The sequence below is a fragment of the Scyliorhinus torazame genome, chromosome 7 (genome assembly GCF_047496885.1).
Source record: "Scyliorhinus torazame isolate Kashiwa2021f chromosome 7, sScyTor2.1, whole genome shotgun sequence".
Taxonomy (NCBI): Eukaryota; Metazoa; Chordata; class Chondrichthyes; order Carcharhiniformes; family Scyliorhinidae; genus Scyliorhinus; species Scyliorhinus torazame.
This window is the reverse complement of record NC_092713.1, coordinates 106704123-106721586: the sequence shown is the minus strand read 5'-3', so window position 1 is coordinate 106721586 and position 17464 is coordinate 106704123. Positions and strand designations below refer to the sequence as shown.

Sequence of the window (17464 nt, the reverse complement as noted above, 5' to 3'; positions counted from 1 at the left end):
GGGCCGATTAGCATTTGATGGCCCATCTTCACCAAAACAAAGGACTGGTACTCGAGCAACCGGGACAGTCCCAGCCATTTCGGCGCCACTCGCTGGTCAAGGGAAACGCAAACAACGGGGTCAGTGACTGCTTGGGACACGCCCAGCCATCCAGACCCCGCCCACTTATTGGTTAGTAATCGAACGGAGTGATCAGGGATCATCCAATTAGGCCCAAATCGAAGGACTGCCCAAAAGAGCGCAAAAACCCCGAAGTATAAGAAGAAGAGTCCACCAGATGTTCGCTCTCTCTTGGTCCTGGTACCCTGGTCACGACCATCTCCAAGTGCAGCAACACCAGAAGCAAGTCCAAGTTCAACGCTCGCTGCCAGATGGATGAGCCCAGCTGAGCAGCAGTTACTCCTTCGGACCCGAGAAGATCCAGAATCGAACAGCGGCCACTGTTACTCTGACCTAAGCCGGGTGCCCGAAGTTAAGTACAGGTTGTCTTAGTCGATAGGTGTAGTTAACTAGTAGTGTTTATGTTTCATGCCTAATTCTGTGTAAATAAAGTACCCTTGACCTTGAACTAACTAACTGTGGCTCTTTGATTGATAGCCAGTTGAAACTTGTGGTGGTATCATTTGATACCTGGCGACTCCAAGCATTAGGACATAGATAACATAGAAAGAAGAGCAAATTCACTGATTGCCATAATTGGAACAGAGCCACAGAAAGGACAGAGAAAAGAGTATAAGAAAAGAAAGGCAACAGGGGAAAGCAGCCTATGGTCATCTGGGACTATGACGACTTTACCCTACTGTGTAAAAATCATTCTCTTCCATTTGCCTCCCTCTTTTCTCTAAGCCTGCTGCATAATGTTGCCTGGAAGAGTTGTGAAACAACAGCCTGCTCCCCAAATGCTGTTCCTGAGCACTGGCCTGCGCCCCCCCCCCCCCTCCACCACCCCATCCCTTTCTGATGCTGGATCTTTCAACCAGGCATTTAGTGGGAACACCCCAATTGAGCCCCAGAAGCTTTTTGTGTTACTCGCATGGCGAATCCACCACTCGCCTCAACTCCCATCTAGTTTGGAAATATGGGCCATTCTCTGGTCTGAAGACCACTCCATATTCATGGCCAGGCAGCTGGAGCTTTTTAAATTTGATTTTTTTCATCTGGTTTCATTCACATTGCACGTGTTGATAGCTGACACCTAGGCTGGCGAGGCTGCTGATTTGTCATTGCTACCGGCTTCCAATTGGCCCTACAACTTTGGGAGCCTGCCTCAATCCTTAATTGGATGGTGAGCATGCCCTCTGGCCAGTAATTGGGCAATCCAGCCTAAATCGTTGTCGGGTATCTACTCCTGACATGGTCGAGGGCTGGGACCCGTATTTGATCCCACTGTCTGCGTCCCAACCTAACCGGAAAACCAGCCTAATCATTTGGATTATGTAACTATCTGTCGTTATGCATTTTGCTGGAGAAATAATCGAGATGTATCCGAGAGACAGTTTGCTATAGATGAGCTCAGATACTCCTGCAAATTAAAACCACTGGCTCACACAATGCGATTAATATTCATCAAGTAAACAGGCACCACTGTAACTTGAGTAAGACATTTCATTGTTCCAGTGAGAGATTTAGGCCCAGATTTCACCACAACCAAGAAACTTTCCATCATGGTGAAAATAGCAGAAATGTCGAAAAATAAGAATCCCACTCCAAACACGACATTTTCCATTTTCAAAGAGCTGGGATTGGGGCGGGGAGTGTTACAGAGACAGCTGGCAATTTAAATCATCAACTGCATCCATTGACATGGGAGGCTTGGAGTATGAAGCCTGATGTGTTAGACCAGGTAAAAGCAGGTCTGAAAAGCAGGTTTTGTTTGGATAGCCAGGGTAGCTTTACATCTGGTTTCGGGAAACTCCTGGGGGAGGTCAGATGCCCTTTAAAGTGTTAAAAGTAGGCAGAAATGTACATATAAAGAGCGGAAACTCATTACTGCCAAGCTCATTGGAACCACCAACAGACATGTCAAAAATTAATTATCAAGTCTTTCAGAAGCATCTGTAAAAGGGACCTTTCAAAATTGTCAAAGTGTCAAGGCATTTAACAGTCCGGCCCTTTAAATCTCTGAAAAACATGTCTGGAGTGTTAAAAAAAAGATTGCTTGCTATTTCAATCTGCCTGTGGACAGAAGCCTGAGGGTATCCATTACTGGGTTAGTGCTGCATGACTGATTTCAAAACATCGATCAGCACAATAAAGTTTCTTCCATTTCACAGTTTGATTGATGGCTACAAGTGGTTATAGAGTATTTGATGTGGGGCTATGAAATCCAATGTTTGTCTTAGTAGGAATTGCACACTTGAATTAAATAAACTTTGTTATGAGTCTTTATTTAATTGAAGGACAGTAAATGCACTAAAAGGGTTTTATGAATAAGTGTTTTTCTCAATATAGCGAAGTCTGCAACAGATACTTAGAACTTAATTCTATAGAACTAAATTTTACCTCATTGTTGCATGCATCCTGAGGTCTGTCCATGGTGGATAATAGGTAAATTGACATGGTAGATGGAAGGACAAAGACTGCTGGATGAGGGACATGTGTTGGCACTATGTTGGTATGTAAGCTATAAATGACAATGCGGGTGAGTGGGAGGCATAAGGTGGCATGAGGTGGTATGGAAGGGGCATGGAGAGGGATGGAGTGGTTGAGGGGATGTTTCATGCCTTATTCTTATTTTTATTTTTGAACAGTGTGCTGGACCCTCAAGGCAAATCTTTTGCCCAACATGCCTCTGCTCTCGGCCTCCTCTTCTACTCTTCCCAGGTCACCTGCTCTTACTTCTAATCTACCCTATTTATGCCGTACCAAAGCTCTGGCACCTGGGAAGCTATTTTTAAAGGTGAGGTTTGCGGAGCCGGAAATTCTCCTGTCACTGAGCACCTGACCCAAGACTGAAAACTGGGCCTTAGTTTTATGTAGTTTTAATTTTAACCTGGCGCTAGCCCATGAACTGCAAGTATTCAGTCCAGAGAGGGAAAAACTGCAGAAAACAAAAAAAAAACAAGTTCTCAAGTTGCATGGGATCAGAAGAAAGGCATAATACAAAGGGAAGGCTACCTACAACAGGTAAACTAGTAGGTATCTGTAATCCTGTTAGTGGCAGATCAACCCCCAAGCATCAGCAGAATTGTTGGTCAAGGACGTTGGTTTGTCATAACCCAATCTCAATAATGTCACACGGGACAATGCATTAACATACTTACTCATTTTTTTTAATACCTTCTACCTTCAAAATGAATTAAGTCAAAGTTGTAGAAAAACAGGCAGTGAATGCTCTTTGACAAAGTTAAGGCCAATTGGAACTGATCTTGAAATTTCACATGAAGGCAACACTTTCAAAAATAGTTCAAGCACTTCCATGTATTGGCTTTGAGAATGGGTTATTCTTACACATTGACCTATAAAATAGCTTTGCATTAAGTTAACTTATTTTTCAACCTTAAACGGTGGGCTGGAGTCACTTGGTCTGGCAGAAAAATCGAAGGAGATGATGAGGTCGATTGCGCGCTGGGGTCTCAATATTAGTGGGTAAGGCAGGTTGAAGGTGAGCCCACTGTCCACCACATGGATCTTCTTACTTTTCACATCGAGCGGTTCATAAATTCTTTCAAACTCATCTGGATCTGCAGGGATATTGGAGCGGGAAACAAACTCAGATTACCCGAAGAGCCAACTCCCTGAATCTGCCTTCACCCTCTGTCAGTCTATCAATTAGTATTCCTTGATTACAATGAAGAATAATTTTAATAACTATGTTGAACATGCTACGTTGTTGCGACAGTTAAAGGAGTCAAGAGAGGTACAAATAGGAACAGTGGAATGGGTGTAGGCCACTTAGCCCCTTGATCCTATTGCACCATTCAACTAGATCATTGCCGCTCCGTATCCGACCCCATCCATCTGCCAACATCCATACCCCTTAATATTCTTGGTTAGCAAATTATTTGGTCACAGGTTGACAATTATTCGTTTGAGCTAGCATCTACCACTTTAGTGGGAGATGGTTCCACACTTCTACCATCCTGTATGTGAAGAAGTGTTTCCTAACTTCTCTCTTGAATGGCCTAGCTCTGATCTGAAGATCATGTTCCCTTGTCCTAGGCTTCCTCATCTCTACCTACCCTATCAATTTCTTTCAAAATCCTAAGAACATCAAGTCATCCTTTAATCTTCGGTGTTTCATAAAAAACAAGTCTAGTTTATGTAATCTTTCCTCATCATCTAACACTTGGAGCCTTACAATAATATTCTGGTGAATTGGCACTGCACACTTTCAAAGACTATACCCAGATATGGGTCCAGTCAGGGCAGAAAAGTGGAAAGGTTAACATTTCACTTGTGTTTTGATTTTTTTAAAATATGGCTGCTACATTTCAGTGATCTAAATATCTGGATCCCTAAATCTCTTTAGCTCTTCTCCATTTAAATAATGCTTGAATTTATTATTTTTTGGTCCATAATAGAGATGACTTCATTTGAAATCCTTTGGCCACAGTTTTGCCCACTCGCTATGCCCACTATGAATATCTCTTTGCAATTTTATGCTTCCATCTGCACTACTTATTCTATGTGCTACGAACCTTTGTGTTATCGACAAACTTGGATATGTGACTCCATTATCTAAATAATTGATACGTATAGTGAATAGTTGATGGCTTCGCACAAATCCTTGGTGGGACACTAATAATAATAATCTTTAATATTGCCACAAGTAGGCTTACATTAACACTGCAATGAAGTTAGTGTGAAAAGCCCCTAGCCGCCACACTCCGGCGCCTGTTCGGGTACACAGAGGGAGAATTCAGAATGTCCAATTCACCTAACAAGCACGTCTTTCGGGACTTGTGGTAGGAAACCGGAGCACCCGGAGGAAACCCACGAAGACATGGGGAGAACGTGCAGACAGTGACACAAGCCTGGTACCCTGGTGCTGTAAAGCAACTAACCACTTCCGGTTGCGGCTATGCAGAGCTAAGTCGCACGTTCGGCAGCTCCCGCTAAAAACAGACTTTTGGGCTCTTTTCAGGGCCCGTAACGGCGCTTGTTCGACGTTTCCCGGTGTGAGAAGGGGATAGCAACATTTCCCCGATAGTGTATGGAGTGGACCAGGAGTGGGGCGATTTAAAAAAAGTGGCATTGAAGCAAAGAAAGGTGCGAGGGAGGAGGACCAAGATGGCGGCAGGCGGAGACCAGGCAGCGTGGAGGCAGTGGGCGCAAGAGCAGCAGGAACTTCTCCAGCACTGTTTTAAGGAACTGAAAGCAGAGCTGCTGGAGCCGAAGAAGGCTTCAATCGATAAGCTGCTGGAGACCCAGACGGCCCAAGGGGCGGCGATCCAGGAGGTCTCGGAGAACGAGGACGAGATCTTGGGCCTGGCGGTGAAGGTGGAGGCGCACGAGGCGCTCCACAAGAAATGGCAGGCGAGTTTCGAGGAGATGGAGAACCGGTCGAGGCGGAAAAACCTGCGGATCCTGGGTCTCCCGGAGGGGCTGGAGGGATCGGACGTGGGGGCCTACGTGGTCACCATGCTGAACTCGCTGATGGGAGCGGGGGCCTTTCAGGGGCCCTTGGAGCTGGAGGGGGCCCACCGAGTGCTGGCGAGGAGGCCCATGCCCAGTGAGCCGCCGCGGGCGGTGCTGATGCAGTTTCACCGGTTTGCTGCTCGAGAGTGTGTGTTAAGGTGGGCCAAGAAGGAGCGGAGCAGCAGGTGGGAGAACGCGGAAGTCCGGATCTACCAGGATTGGAGCGCGGAGGTGGCGAAGAAGAGGGCCGGTTACAACCGGGCGAAGGCAGTGCTGCACAGGAAGGGGGTGAAGTTCGGTATGCTGCAGCCGGCACGTCTGTGGGTCACCTATATGGATCAACACCATTATTTTGAGTCCCCGGAGGAGGCGTGGGCCTTTGTTCAGGCCGAAAAACTGGACTCAGACTAAGGGTCGGGGATGAGGGGACGCGGTGGAGGGATGGTTGGGGATTGTTGGGTTGTGCTTCGAGGGGGGGGTTCTTTGTTTTTTGGGGGTTAGAATCATAGAAGTTTACAGCATGGAAACAGGCCCTTCGGCCCAACCAGTCCATGCCGCCCAGTTTTTACCAGTAAGCTAGTCCCAGTTGCCCGCACTTGGCCCATTGTTGATTGGGCATTGTTTTAATTAGGCCCGCCGGGCGGGCTTGTGGGGTCGGGGGAGGGGGGGAAAGAGACCTAAGTTGGGGGTAGTGGGACCGGGCCTGGAAAGGGTGCTGCGCCAGGGGAGGCGGGGCCAGGAGAGTGGAAAGCGCGGGCTTTTTTTCCTGCGTTTAGGGCTGAAGGGGCGGGGCCGGAGCTGGGAAGCGCGGGCATTCTCTCCCGCGCTGGGAGTGGAATGGACGAGATTCCGCTGGTGGGCAGGGGGGCGGGGGGCAGGGGGGGGCGGAGTTCCACACTGGGGGGGGTCGATGGAGCGGCGGGAGTGGCCGCGGTCAGCTGACTTACGGGAGTGCAATGGAGGGAGCAATGCAGCTAGGGGGGGACCTAGCTGGGGCGGGGGGGGGGGGGGGGGTGGAGAACTGGGTTGCTGCTGGAATGGCCAAGGGGGAGCTGGAGGAGGTCGGGGCGGGGGTCTGCCGCTGTGGGGAACGGGCCGTTCGGGGGGCGCGGGCACGTGGCTGGCCTAGGAAGGGCTATGGCTAGTCGGCGGGGGGGGTGGGTTGAGTAGCCCCCTGATCCGGCTGATAACCTGGAATGTAAGGGGACTGAATGGGCCAGTCAAGCGGGCCCGGGTGTTCGTGCAGCTGAAGGGACTGAAGGCGGAGGATGTGGCCATGCTTCAGGAGACGCACCTGAGGGTGGCGGATCAGGTAAGGTTGAGAAAGGTGTGGGTAGGGCAGGTGTTTCATTCGGGTTTGGATGCAAAAAAATCAGGGGGGGGGCCGATCCTGGTGGGGAAGAGAGTGTCATTCGAGGAGTTGAGTATTGTGGCAGACAATGGCGGTAGGTATGTGATGGTAAGTGGCAAGCTGCAGGGGGAGCGGGTGGTGTTGGTCAATGTTTCTGCCCCGAATTGGGACGATGCGGGGTTCATGCGGCGTATGCTGGGCCGGATTCCGGACCTGGAGACAGGGGGCCTGATATTGGGGGGAGATTTCAACACGGAGCTGGACCCGGCCTTGGATCGCTCTCGGTCTAGGACGGGCAGGAGGCCTGCGGCGGCCAAAGTGCTGAGGGGGTTCATGGACCAGATGGGAGGGGGGAATCCATGGAGGTTTGCGAGGCCGGGGGCCAGGGAATTTTCATTCTTATCCCATGTTCACAAGCCCCACTCCCGGATTTACTTTTTTGTCATGAACAGGGCGCTGATTCCGAGGGTGGAGGATACGGAGTACTCGGCGATAGCCATTTCTGATCATGCTCCGCACTGGGTGGACCTCGAGTTGGGGGAGGAGAGGGACCAGTGCCCGCTGTGGCGCCTAGAGCTGGGGTTACTGGCGGATAGGGAGGTGAGCTGGCGGGTCCAGAAGTGTATAGAGAGGTACCTGGAGGCTAATGACAATGGGGAGGTGCAAGTAGGGGTGGTCTGGGAGGCGCTGAAGGCGGTGGTCAGAGGAAAGCTGATCTCCATTAGGGCACACAAGGAGAGGGGGGTGAGGAGAGAGAGGGAGAGGTTGGTGGGGGAGATGGTGAGGGTGGATAGGAGGTACGCGGAGGCCCTGGAGGAGGGATTGCTCAGGGTGCGGCCTAGCCTCCAGGCTGAGTTCGATTTGTTGACCACCAGGAAGGCGGAGGTGCAGTGGAGGAAGGCGCAGGGGGCGGTATTTGAATACGGAGAAAAGGCGAGCCGTATGCTGGCGCACCAGCTTCAGATGCGAGAGGCAGCTAGGGAGATCGGGGGAGTTAGGGATGGAGGAGGGAGCACGGTGCGAAGTGCGGTGGGTATCAATGGGGTCTTCAGGGACTTCTACGAGGAACTGTACCGGTCTGAGCCCCCACTGGAAGAGGGAGGAATGGGTCACTTCCTGGATCGGCTGGGGTTTCCGAGGGTGGAGGAGGGGTCGGTGGTGGGGTTGGGGGCGCCGGTTGGGTTGGAGGAGTTGGTCAAAGGGATAAGGAACATGCCGGCGGGGAAGGCACCGGGGCCGGATGGGTTCCCGGTTGAATTTTACAAGAAGTATGCGGACCTGCTGGGCCCGCTGTTGGTAAGGACCTTTAACGAGGCAAGGGAAGGGGGGGCTCTGCCCCCGACAATGTCTAGAGCGCTGATTTCCCTGATCCTGAAGCGGGACTAGGATCCCCTGCAGTGTGGGTCATACAGGCCGATCTCACTCTTAAATGTAAACGCAAAGTTGCTGGCAAAGATTTTGGCCATGAGGATAGAGGACTGTGTGCCGTAGGTCATTCACGAGGATCAGACAGGGTTCGTGAAAGGGAGGCAGTTGAATACCAATGTACGGAGGCTCTTGAATGTTATAATGATGCTGGCGATGGAAGTGGAGGTGGAGATAGTGGCGCCGATGGATGCGGAGAAGGCCTTTGATAGGGTGGAGTGGGGGTACCTGTGCGAGGTGTTGAAAAGGTTAGGGTTTGGGGAGGGGTTCGTCAGGTGGGTGAGGCTGCTGTATGAGGCCCCGGTGGCGAGTGTGGCCACGAACAGAAGGAGGTCAGAGTGTTTCCGGCTACACCGGGGGACGAGGCAGGGGTGTCCCCTGTCCCCCCTGCTCTTTGCACTGGCGATTAAACCCCTGGCCATGGTGTTGAGGGAGTCGAGGAACTGGAGGGGGCTGGTGCGGGGTGGGGAGGAGCACGGGCATCGCTCTATGCGGATGATTTACTGCTGTATGTGGCGGACCCGGTGGGGGGAATGCCGGAGGTGATGAGGATCCTTAGGGAGTTTGGAGATTTCTCTGGGTACAAGCTTAATATGGGGAAGACCGAGTTGTTCGTAGTGCACCCGGGGGACCAGGAGAGGGGGATTAGTGAGCTCCCGCTAAAAAGGGCGGAGAGGAGTTTCAGGTACCTGGGGGTCCAGGTGGCTAGGAGCTGGGGGGCCCTGCATAAGCTTAACTTCACGAGGCTGGTGGAGCAGATGGAGGGGGAGTTTAAGAGGTGGGACGTGCTGCCACTCTCCCTGGCGGGTAGGGTGCAGTCAGTTAAAATGACGGTGCTCCCGAGGTTTTTGTTCCTGTTTCAATCCCTCCCCATCCTGATCCCTAGGGCCTTCTTCAGGCGGGTTACTAGGAGCATTATGGGTTTTGTGTGGGTGCAGACGACCCCAAGGGTGAGAAGGGTGTTCCTGGAGCGGTGCAGGGATGGGGGGGGGGGCGGGTTTGGCACTGCCTAACCTCTGTGGGTATTATTGGGCCGCCAACGTGGCAATGGTGCGTAAGTGGGTGATGGAGGGGGATGAGGCGGCATGGAAGTGACTGGAGATGGCATCCTTTGTGGGCACAAGCCTGGAGACGGCGCCGCTTCCTCCAACGAGGTACACCACGAGCCCGGTGGTGGCGGCTACTCTCAAAGTTTGGTGGCAATGGAGATGCCACAGGGGGGAGGTGGGGGCCTCGGTGAGGTCCCCGATTTGGGGGAACCACCGGTTTGTCCCGGGGAGGATGGACGGAGGGTTTCTGAGCTGGCACAGGGTAGGTATTAGAAGGATGGGGGACCTGTTTGTGGACGGGAAGTTCGCGAGCCTGGGTGAGCTGGAGGAGATGTTTGGGCTCCCCCCGGGGAACACCTTCAGATATATGCAGGTAAGGGCGTTTGTTCGGCGGCAGGTGGTGGAGTTCCCACGGCTGCCGCCACGCGGGGTCCAGGACAGGATGCTGTCAGGGGTGGGTTGGAGAGGGAATGGTCTCGGCAACGTATCAGGTGATGCAGGAGGAGGAGGAGGCCTCGGTGAAGGAGCTAAAGGGTAACTGGGAGGAGGAGTTGGGTGAGGAGATTGATGAGGGGATGTGGGCGGATGCCATGGGGAGGGTGAACTCTTCCTCCTCTTGCACGAGGCTCAGCCTCATACAATTTAAGGTGCTGCACAGGGCTCACATGACCGGGGCAAGGATAAGCCGGTTCTTTGGGGGCGAGGACAGGTGTGTTTGGTGCTCAGGGAGCCCAGCAAATCACACCCATATGTTCTGGGCCTGCCCAGCGCTGGAGAACTTTTGGAAGGGCGTAGCGAGGATGGTGTCGAGGGTGGTAGGATCCAGGGTCAAGCCGGGCTGGGGGCTCGCAATATTTGGAGTGGCAGAGGAGTTTTTGATATATTGTGAAAATTTTAATAAAATTTTAAAAAAGCAACTAATCACTGTGGTACTGTGCCGCCACCAGTCTCTTCCCCCAATTCCAGTACATATCCATTGTCCTTGTTTTGTTTTCTACCACCTAGCCAATCTCCTAACTAGTTCAGTAATTTGCCTTCAATTTCAGGAGCTTTAATTTTAGCCAACTGTCTGTTATCTGAAGTCTTACTGAATGTCTTCTGAAAGTCCATATAAACTACATACCTATCTAAAGTCCATTACTTTATTTACTTCCTCAAGAAGCACAAGTGGGCTCATCAAGACATTACCAATTACTGATTCATGTTGATGCCCTATAATCAGCTTAAATTTCTCCAGTACAATCGCTCTGTCCTCAAATAATTTGCCCACAACAGGCATTAGACTAACAGATATATAATTCCCGGCTTTCTCTTTCACCCATTATATTTGCATGGTATCTGGTCAGCACGGTGGTGCAGTGGTTAGCACTGCTGCCTCATGGCGCCGAGGACCCGGGTTCGATCCTCACCCCGGGTCACTGTCCGTGTGGCGTTTGCACATTCTCTCTGTGTCTGAGTGGATGTAACCCCCAAAACCCAAAGATTTGCAGGTTGGGTAGATTGGGCATGCTAAATTGCCCCTTGGGGTGAGGTTACAGGGTGGGGGATTGGGCCTAGGTAGGGTGGTCTTTCAAAGTGTTGGTGCAGCCTCAATGGGCCGAATGTACTGTAGGGATTCTAAAAAGTAGCAATAGGCTTGACCAACATTATGCTTTTCTGTCCTGAAGTGCCCGCTCCATGGGCTCTGCCCTACTAGTCAATCCACTGAAAGCTGAGACAGCATTGACAGTCAATTAAGGCCCTATCTTACCACCACCATACATTTTAGTAGGACTTCAAAGGAAGCGATGAGGATGGGAACATTCTACCCACCTCCCCACCCAACCCCCCGGCCCTGCCGCCTTCCTAATGCCAGAGTGTTGAGATCAGATCATTCAGAATCAACTAGGGATTGAATCCTTTTTGGTCTATGTGGCTTAACAATGTATCTAGGGTGACTTTACCAAAGTCACTGGGTGGAAAGGGTCCAGGATTTTCTGCAACTCGTCATGTTCATCAGCAATAAAAATTATTTAACACAAAACATAGAAGCAACAAGTAAAACAAGAAATGATCTTTCAAATCATGCACGGACACGCCTGTTCATAAAATATGTTGCAGAAAGGAAACTTTCTATATGCATCATCCTTGTCAGCTTGTGCCCCTTATGCTAGTCTGGTATTGTGTCAAATTTGTCTGAGTGCCACCAGCATCAGATGCAGATCTTAAGTGGACATCTGCAACCTAAGTAGGACATTGTTGGTGCTTACTAAAACTGTCTGGCAGGCAATCTAGTTTTTAGTGAAATTAGCTGTAGTCTTTGAGATAATCCTGCAGTCTCATGCAATGTAAAAAATAGCTTTAAACAATCTGAAACACTCTTCCCTCAAAACAGGCCAACTGACAAATACTAGAAATGAGACTGATAGATTTTTGTTAGGCAAAGATATTAGAGTTTGCAGAGCCAAGGTGAGCAGATGGAGGTAAGATACAAAAAAAAACATGATTCAATTGAATTTCAGAAGAGCCTGAGTGACTTGACAGCCTCTTTGTGCCTCTATGTTTATTCCAAATACCCAGGTAGTATTCCTCTATCAGAGAATGCACATTGTTCCAATTTTTTCGGTTCACCTTTTATACTGGAAGGAAACTAGAAGCAAGTGCACAATTATCAAGATAGCCACAAGAAACATAGAACAGTCAGTTAAATCCCATGGGTGTGATCTTGAGATGAGGAATGTCCATTCGCAATAAACAGAAATATAACACTGAAGATAAATTCCAACATTTGAGTTAACAACCTTAAAATCCAGAAATCTCTTTGCCTGTCCACTGCTGTCATGGTGGCAATCCCTGTTGCTATAACTGCTATGTAGCACAGGGAGTGCGACAGATTGTCCGTGCAGTCTCTGTCCACTGCTGTTATGGAGATATCCCTGCAGCTGCCGTCATTGTGTGGCACAGAGAGCTCTTCACGTTGTCTCTACACTAGTGTGCATATAATCACAGAGCACATTGCAATCAGCTGCACCATGGAAAGACAACTAAATACGTAAAACAATGAGGGAAGAAGCGCTGAACATGCAGCTAACTGTACATATCAACTCTCTTTCCCCTGTGAACATATTTGTGACCAGTGATTATTTATTACAGTTATTCCTGATTGCAAACTTCTAACTCAAAGAAAGCATTCATGTTACTGCCTGATATAACTTTTAAAAAACAATGAATTTGTAATGTTCTTGTCGGATGAACTGATTTATTACATGAACACTAGCTATAAACAATTTATTAACATTAACTGTGGGTAAACTATATACAAAACAGATGAATAACAGTAAAATCATGCACAAGCAACCTCTCTCCAGCTGCCTCGTCGGAGGTCAGCTGACTCTTACATTCACTTATACACTAGTGAGACTCCTAGTGGTCAGTCGGTGAATTACAACACAACCATGATATCACTACATCCCCTTTCCTTTGAAAGAATAAATTAATACATTATCATTGGTATATTTACATGTGATACCATGAGCCTATGAGTCTAACATATTAATTTTTAAAAAAAATGTTTAAACTGGTTGAAAAAGTATATATACTTTTTCAACCAGTTTAAACATTTAAAAAAAAAAAAATATATATATATATATATATAAAAAACACACACACATACACACACACAAGAACTGCAAGCATAGTATGCACAAATAGCCCAAATTAAGTCGATCAGGTTTTTTCTGACTGGTTGATCTTCTCAAAGTTTGACCTTGCTGCTCTGAACTTGTAGATTCAATGTTCTCTATGGCAGTCTCATGCTCAGGAACTGCTGAACTATCTGACACTGCAGCTTGTGTTGATTCTGATGCAGATTCGTCATCCATCACATTATTGTGAAAGTCTTCCCTGGTTTTCAAGAGTGCGCGACGATTTCTTCTTAAAACCAACTCGCCCTCTGTCTGTACATTGTAGGAACGAGGTGCTACTTCTTCAAGTACAATGTCTTTTCTCGACCAATTGCCTGAATATTCTACTCTCACAATGTCATCACTACTCGGAGGTGATAAAGTTCTCAACACTCTATAATATTACTGCTTTTGTTTCGCTTTAATGTTTTGCATTTCCTGCAGTACCACTGCATTCTTTTTCTTTTCCAAGTGTGGAAGTGTGGTACGCAACCCTCTATTCATGAGTAACTCTGCTGACGATCTACCATGTGACAATGGTGGAGCTCTGTAACTCAATATTGCGAGATATGGATCAGATTGGCTGTCCATTGCATTCTTCAACAATTGCTTAACAATATATACACCTTTTTTGGCTTTTCCATTGGCTTGAGGGTACAATGGACTCGACGTGACGTGATAGAAATCATACGTGACTGCGAAGTGTTTCCACTCCTTACAGCTAAAACAAGGACTGTTGTCACTCACGGAGACTTGCAGAATTCCGTGTCTAGCTAAAATTGACTTGATATGCAGTATTACACTGCTTGCCGTTATGCTTGACAATAGAGCCATTTGGGGATAGTTTTTAAAATAGTCTATGATCATTAAATAATCTTTCCCTTGTAGGTGAAAAAGATCAATAGCTACTTTCTGCCATGGTGCCGTAGGTAAATCAGGTATTTGCATAGGTTCTCTTGTTTGCTTGCAACAATGTGTCTGGCATGTGTCACAACAACAGACCATCCTTTCAATATCCTGGTTTATACCTGGCCAGTAAACAGAGTCACGAGCTCTCCGTTTACATTTTTAAATCCCAAGATGCCTTTCGTGTATCCTCTTCAGTACATCACAGCGACGAGATTGAGGTACGACTATAGTGTTCAAACGATGTACCACTCCATTAATGATACTGAGTTCAGATCTTATGTTGGAGAACTCCATACATTGACCTCTGGGCCAGTGCGAGTTGATGTTCCTCATAACTTCTTGAACAGTTTGATCGTAGAATCATAGAATTTACAGTGCAGAAGGAGGCCATTTAGCCCATCGAGTCTGCACCAGCCCTTGGAAAAGCACCCTAGCCAAGCCCACACCTCCACCCTATCCCCGTAATCCAGTAACCCCACCCAACCTTTTTGGACACTAAGGGCAATTTAGCATGGCCAATCCACCTAACCTGCACATCTTTGGACTGTGGGAGGAAACCGGAGCACCCGGAGGAAACCCACGCAGAAACGGGGAGAACGTGCAGGCTCCGCACAGCCAGTGACCCAAGCCGAGAATCGAACCTGGGACCCTGGAGCTGTGAAGCAACTGTGCTAACCACTGTGCTACCATGCTGCCCTAACCACTGTGCTACCCTGGTCTCTTCGTGGATCTCCTGTAGTTTCGCATAAGATACTGGTAGTAGCATGGAAATAAGATTGACATGCAGAATTACATCCTCAGCAATCTCACCATCAATACTTTGCATTGGCGTTCTCGATAATGCATCTGCTAAGAATAAATATTTGCCTGGCGTGTAGATGAGATTGAAGTCATAGCGTTGTAACTTCATCATCAACCTCTGAACGCGCGGAGACATCTGGTTGAGATTTATTTTGATGATGTTAACCAAAGGATGATGATCTTTCTCAACTGTGAATGTTGGAAGCCATAGACGTAGCCATGGAATTTCTCCAAGCCTACACCAAAACCCAGGCATTCTTTTTTGATTTGAGCATACCTCTGCTCTGTTGTTGTCATGAATTGTGGTGCATAAGCAACTGGTTTCCAATCGTCATGCATGAGTTGCAGAAGAACTGCTCCTAGACTATCTTTCGACAGGTCTGTTGACACTTTAATCCGCATAGATGGGTCAAAAATGTGAGAATTGGCGTGGTGGTTAGTGAAGTCTTGAGCTTCCACTCTTGCTCATGTTGCTCAGTCCAAGTGAAACCCATTGTCTTGTGCAGGAGATCATGTGGATGTGTTGTTTTTGCTGAGAGGTTTGGAATGAATTTCCCTCTAAAATTGATCACACCCATCACTCTTAAGATGGCTTTCCTGTCTTTTGGTTTTGGCATGTTGAGAATGACTTGGATTTTGTCCTTGTCAGGTTCCATGCGATGAGAGCTTGTCACTGAGGAATGTGACCTCAGTTACTCTAAATTGGCACTTTTGCTTGTTGAGCTTCAGCCCATTTCACCTGATGCTCTTTAGAACTTAAAGCAACGTAATAATGTACATTTCTATGGTTGAGTCCCAAATGATATCATCCACATACACATATACACCTTTGATGCCTTTGATTATGTGCTCCATGGTGGAATATTTCTGATGCTGAAATTATGCCAAACGGCATTCTCAGGAAGCAGTACCGTTCAAATGGTGTACTGAAAGTGCAATATTTTTTACTCTGTTCTTCTAGCCTTAGCTATCAGAAACCCCGAGATGTGTCAAGCTTCGTAAAGAATTGTGCACCAGCCATCTCAGATGTAATTTCCTCACACTTTGGTATTTGGTAGTGTTCTCTTTTGATTTTCTTGTTAAGATCTTTGGAATCCATGCATACGTGAATATCGCCATTCTTTTTCTTTACACAAACCATGGAGTTTACCCAGTCGGTAGGTTCTTCTATCTTTCTGATTACTTTTAATTTTGTCATTCTGTCTAGCTCCTTTTTGAGATGATCCCGAAGAGGTGCAGGTATTCTTCTTGGTGTCTGTATACAGGTTTTGTATCCTCTTTGAGTTGTATCTTGTAGGTGAATGATAGTGCACCAAAACCTGTGAACACAATGCTGAATTTGCTGATAATGTTCTTAGAATCATTGGAGTGTTGTCCCAATCCGTTGTGGATGCTATATACTGTTGTACCTTTAAAACCTCTGATATGTTTGCCCAGTACTTACTCAAAAGTTTTACTCAGGTGTCTTTATTCGTGGGATGAACAAAGGACAAAACAGGTTCACAGTTTACAATTTTATTCTCAATTCTATTACTCAAGAAAATATGACTCAGACTCACAGCTGAGCTTTGGGTTTTACCCACATTAGTAAAGGAGGCTTCGATCACTCGATGTTGATGTCTTCTCTGGGTTCGAAGCCCAGGGTCCTTTGTTCTTGTGATGGTTGTGCCTGAGCAACTCCCAGCTTCTCTCTCTGGGAAATTTGGAAATTTCCCACCTTTTTGGAACAAGGGCAGCGACCGGAGTGTTCTCCTCCAAGTAGACGTCGCCATTACTGAGAAACATTTTAGAATGCTGTTGCTGCTAGCTCATGAGCCTGACAAATCTTAACTGTTTGTTCCAAAGACAGCTCCGATTACCTCAGCAACCATTCCCTCAGCTTATTTTCATTCACACCAAACACAATTTGGTCCCGCATCATGGAAGATTCCGCCGCAGAATAGTTACAGATTTTGGCTTTTAACTTTAACTCAGTGATAAATGATCCATGGACTCTCCTGTCTTCTGTAAATGTGATCTAAACACATAGCATTCATAAATTTCATTCTTTCTGGGACTGGAGAAGGTAGTCAAGAAGGCATACGGCATGCTGGCCTTCATTGGCCGGGGCATTGAGTATAAGAATTGGCAAGTCATGTTGCAGCTGTATAGAACCTTAGTTAGGCCACACTTGGAGTATAGTGTTCAATTCTGGTCGCCACACTACCAGAAGGATGTGGAGGCTTTAGAGAGGGTGCAGAAGAGATTTACCAGAATGTTGCCTGGTATGGAGGGCATAAGCTATGAGGAGCGGTTGAATAAACTCGGTTTGTTCTCACTGGAACGAAGGAGGTTGAGGGGCGACCTGATAGAGGTATACAAAATTATGAGGGGCATAGACAGAGTGGATAGTCAGAGGCTTTTCCCCAGGGTAGAGGGGTCAATTACTAGGGGGCATAGGTTTAAGGTGAGAGGGGCAAGGTTTAGAGTAGATGTAGAGGCAAGTTTTTTACGCAGAGGGTAGTGGGTACCTGGAACTCGCTACCGGAGGAGGTAGTGGAAGCAGGGACGATAGGGACATTTAAGGGGCATCTTGACAAATATATGAATAGGATGGGAATAGAAGGATACGGACCCAGGAAGTGTAGAAGATTGTAGTTTAGTCGGGCAGTATGGTCGGCACGGGCTTGGAGGGCCGAAGGACCTGT

General features: G+C 47.8%; 1 protein-coding gene across 3 annotated transcripts in view; it reads right to left on the bottom strand.

The window, feature by feature from the left end:
• LOC140426433 (cytosolic phospholipase A2-like) overlaps positions 1 to 17464 on the bottom strand; it is a 251989-nt gene that overhangs the window by 12838 nt on the left and 221687 nt on the right. For all 3 annotated transcript variants that reach the window (XM_072511223.1, XM_072511222.1, XM_072511224.1), the window contains one exon: positions 3499 to 3683. In XM_072511223.1, coding sequence (XP_072367324.1) covers positions 3499 to 3683 — 185 coding nt within the window. The remainder of the gene's footprint in view (positions 1 to 3498; positions 3684 to 17464) is intronic.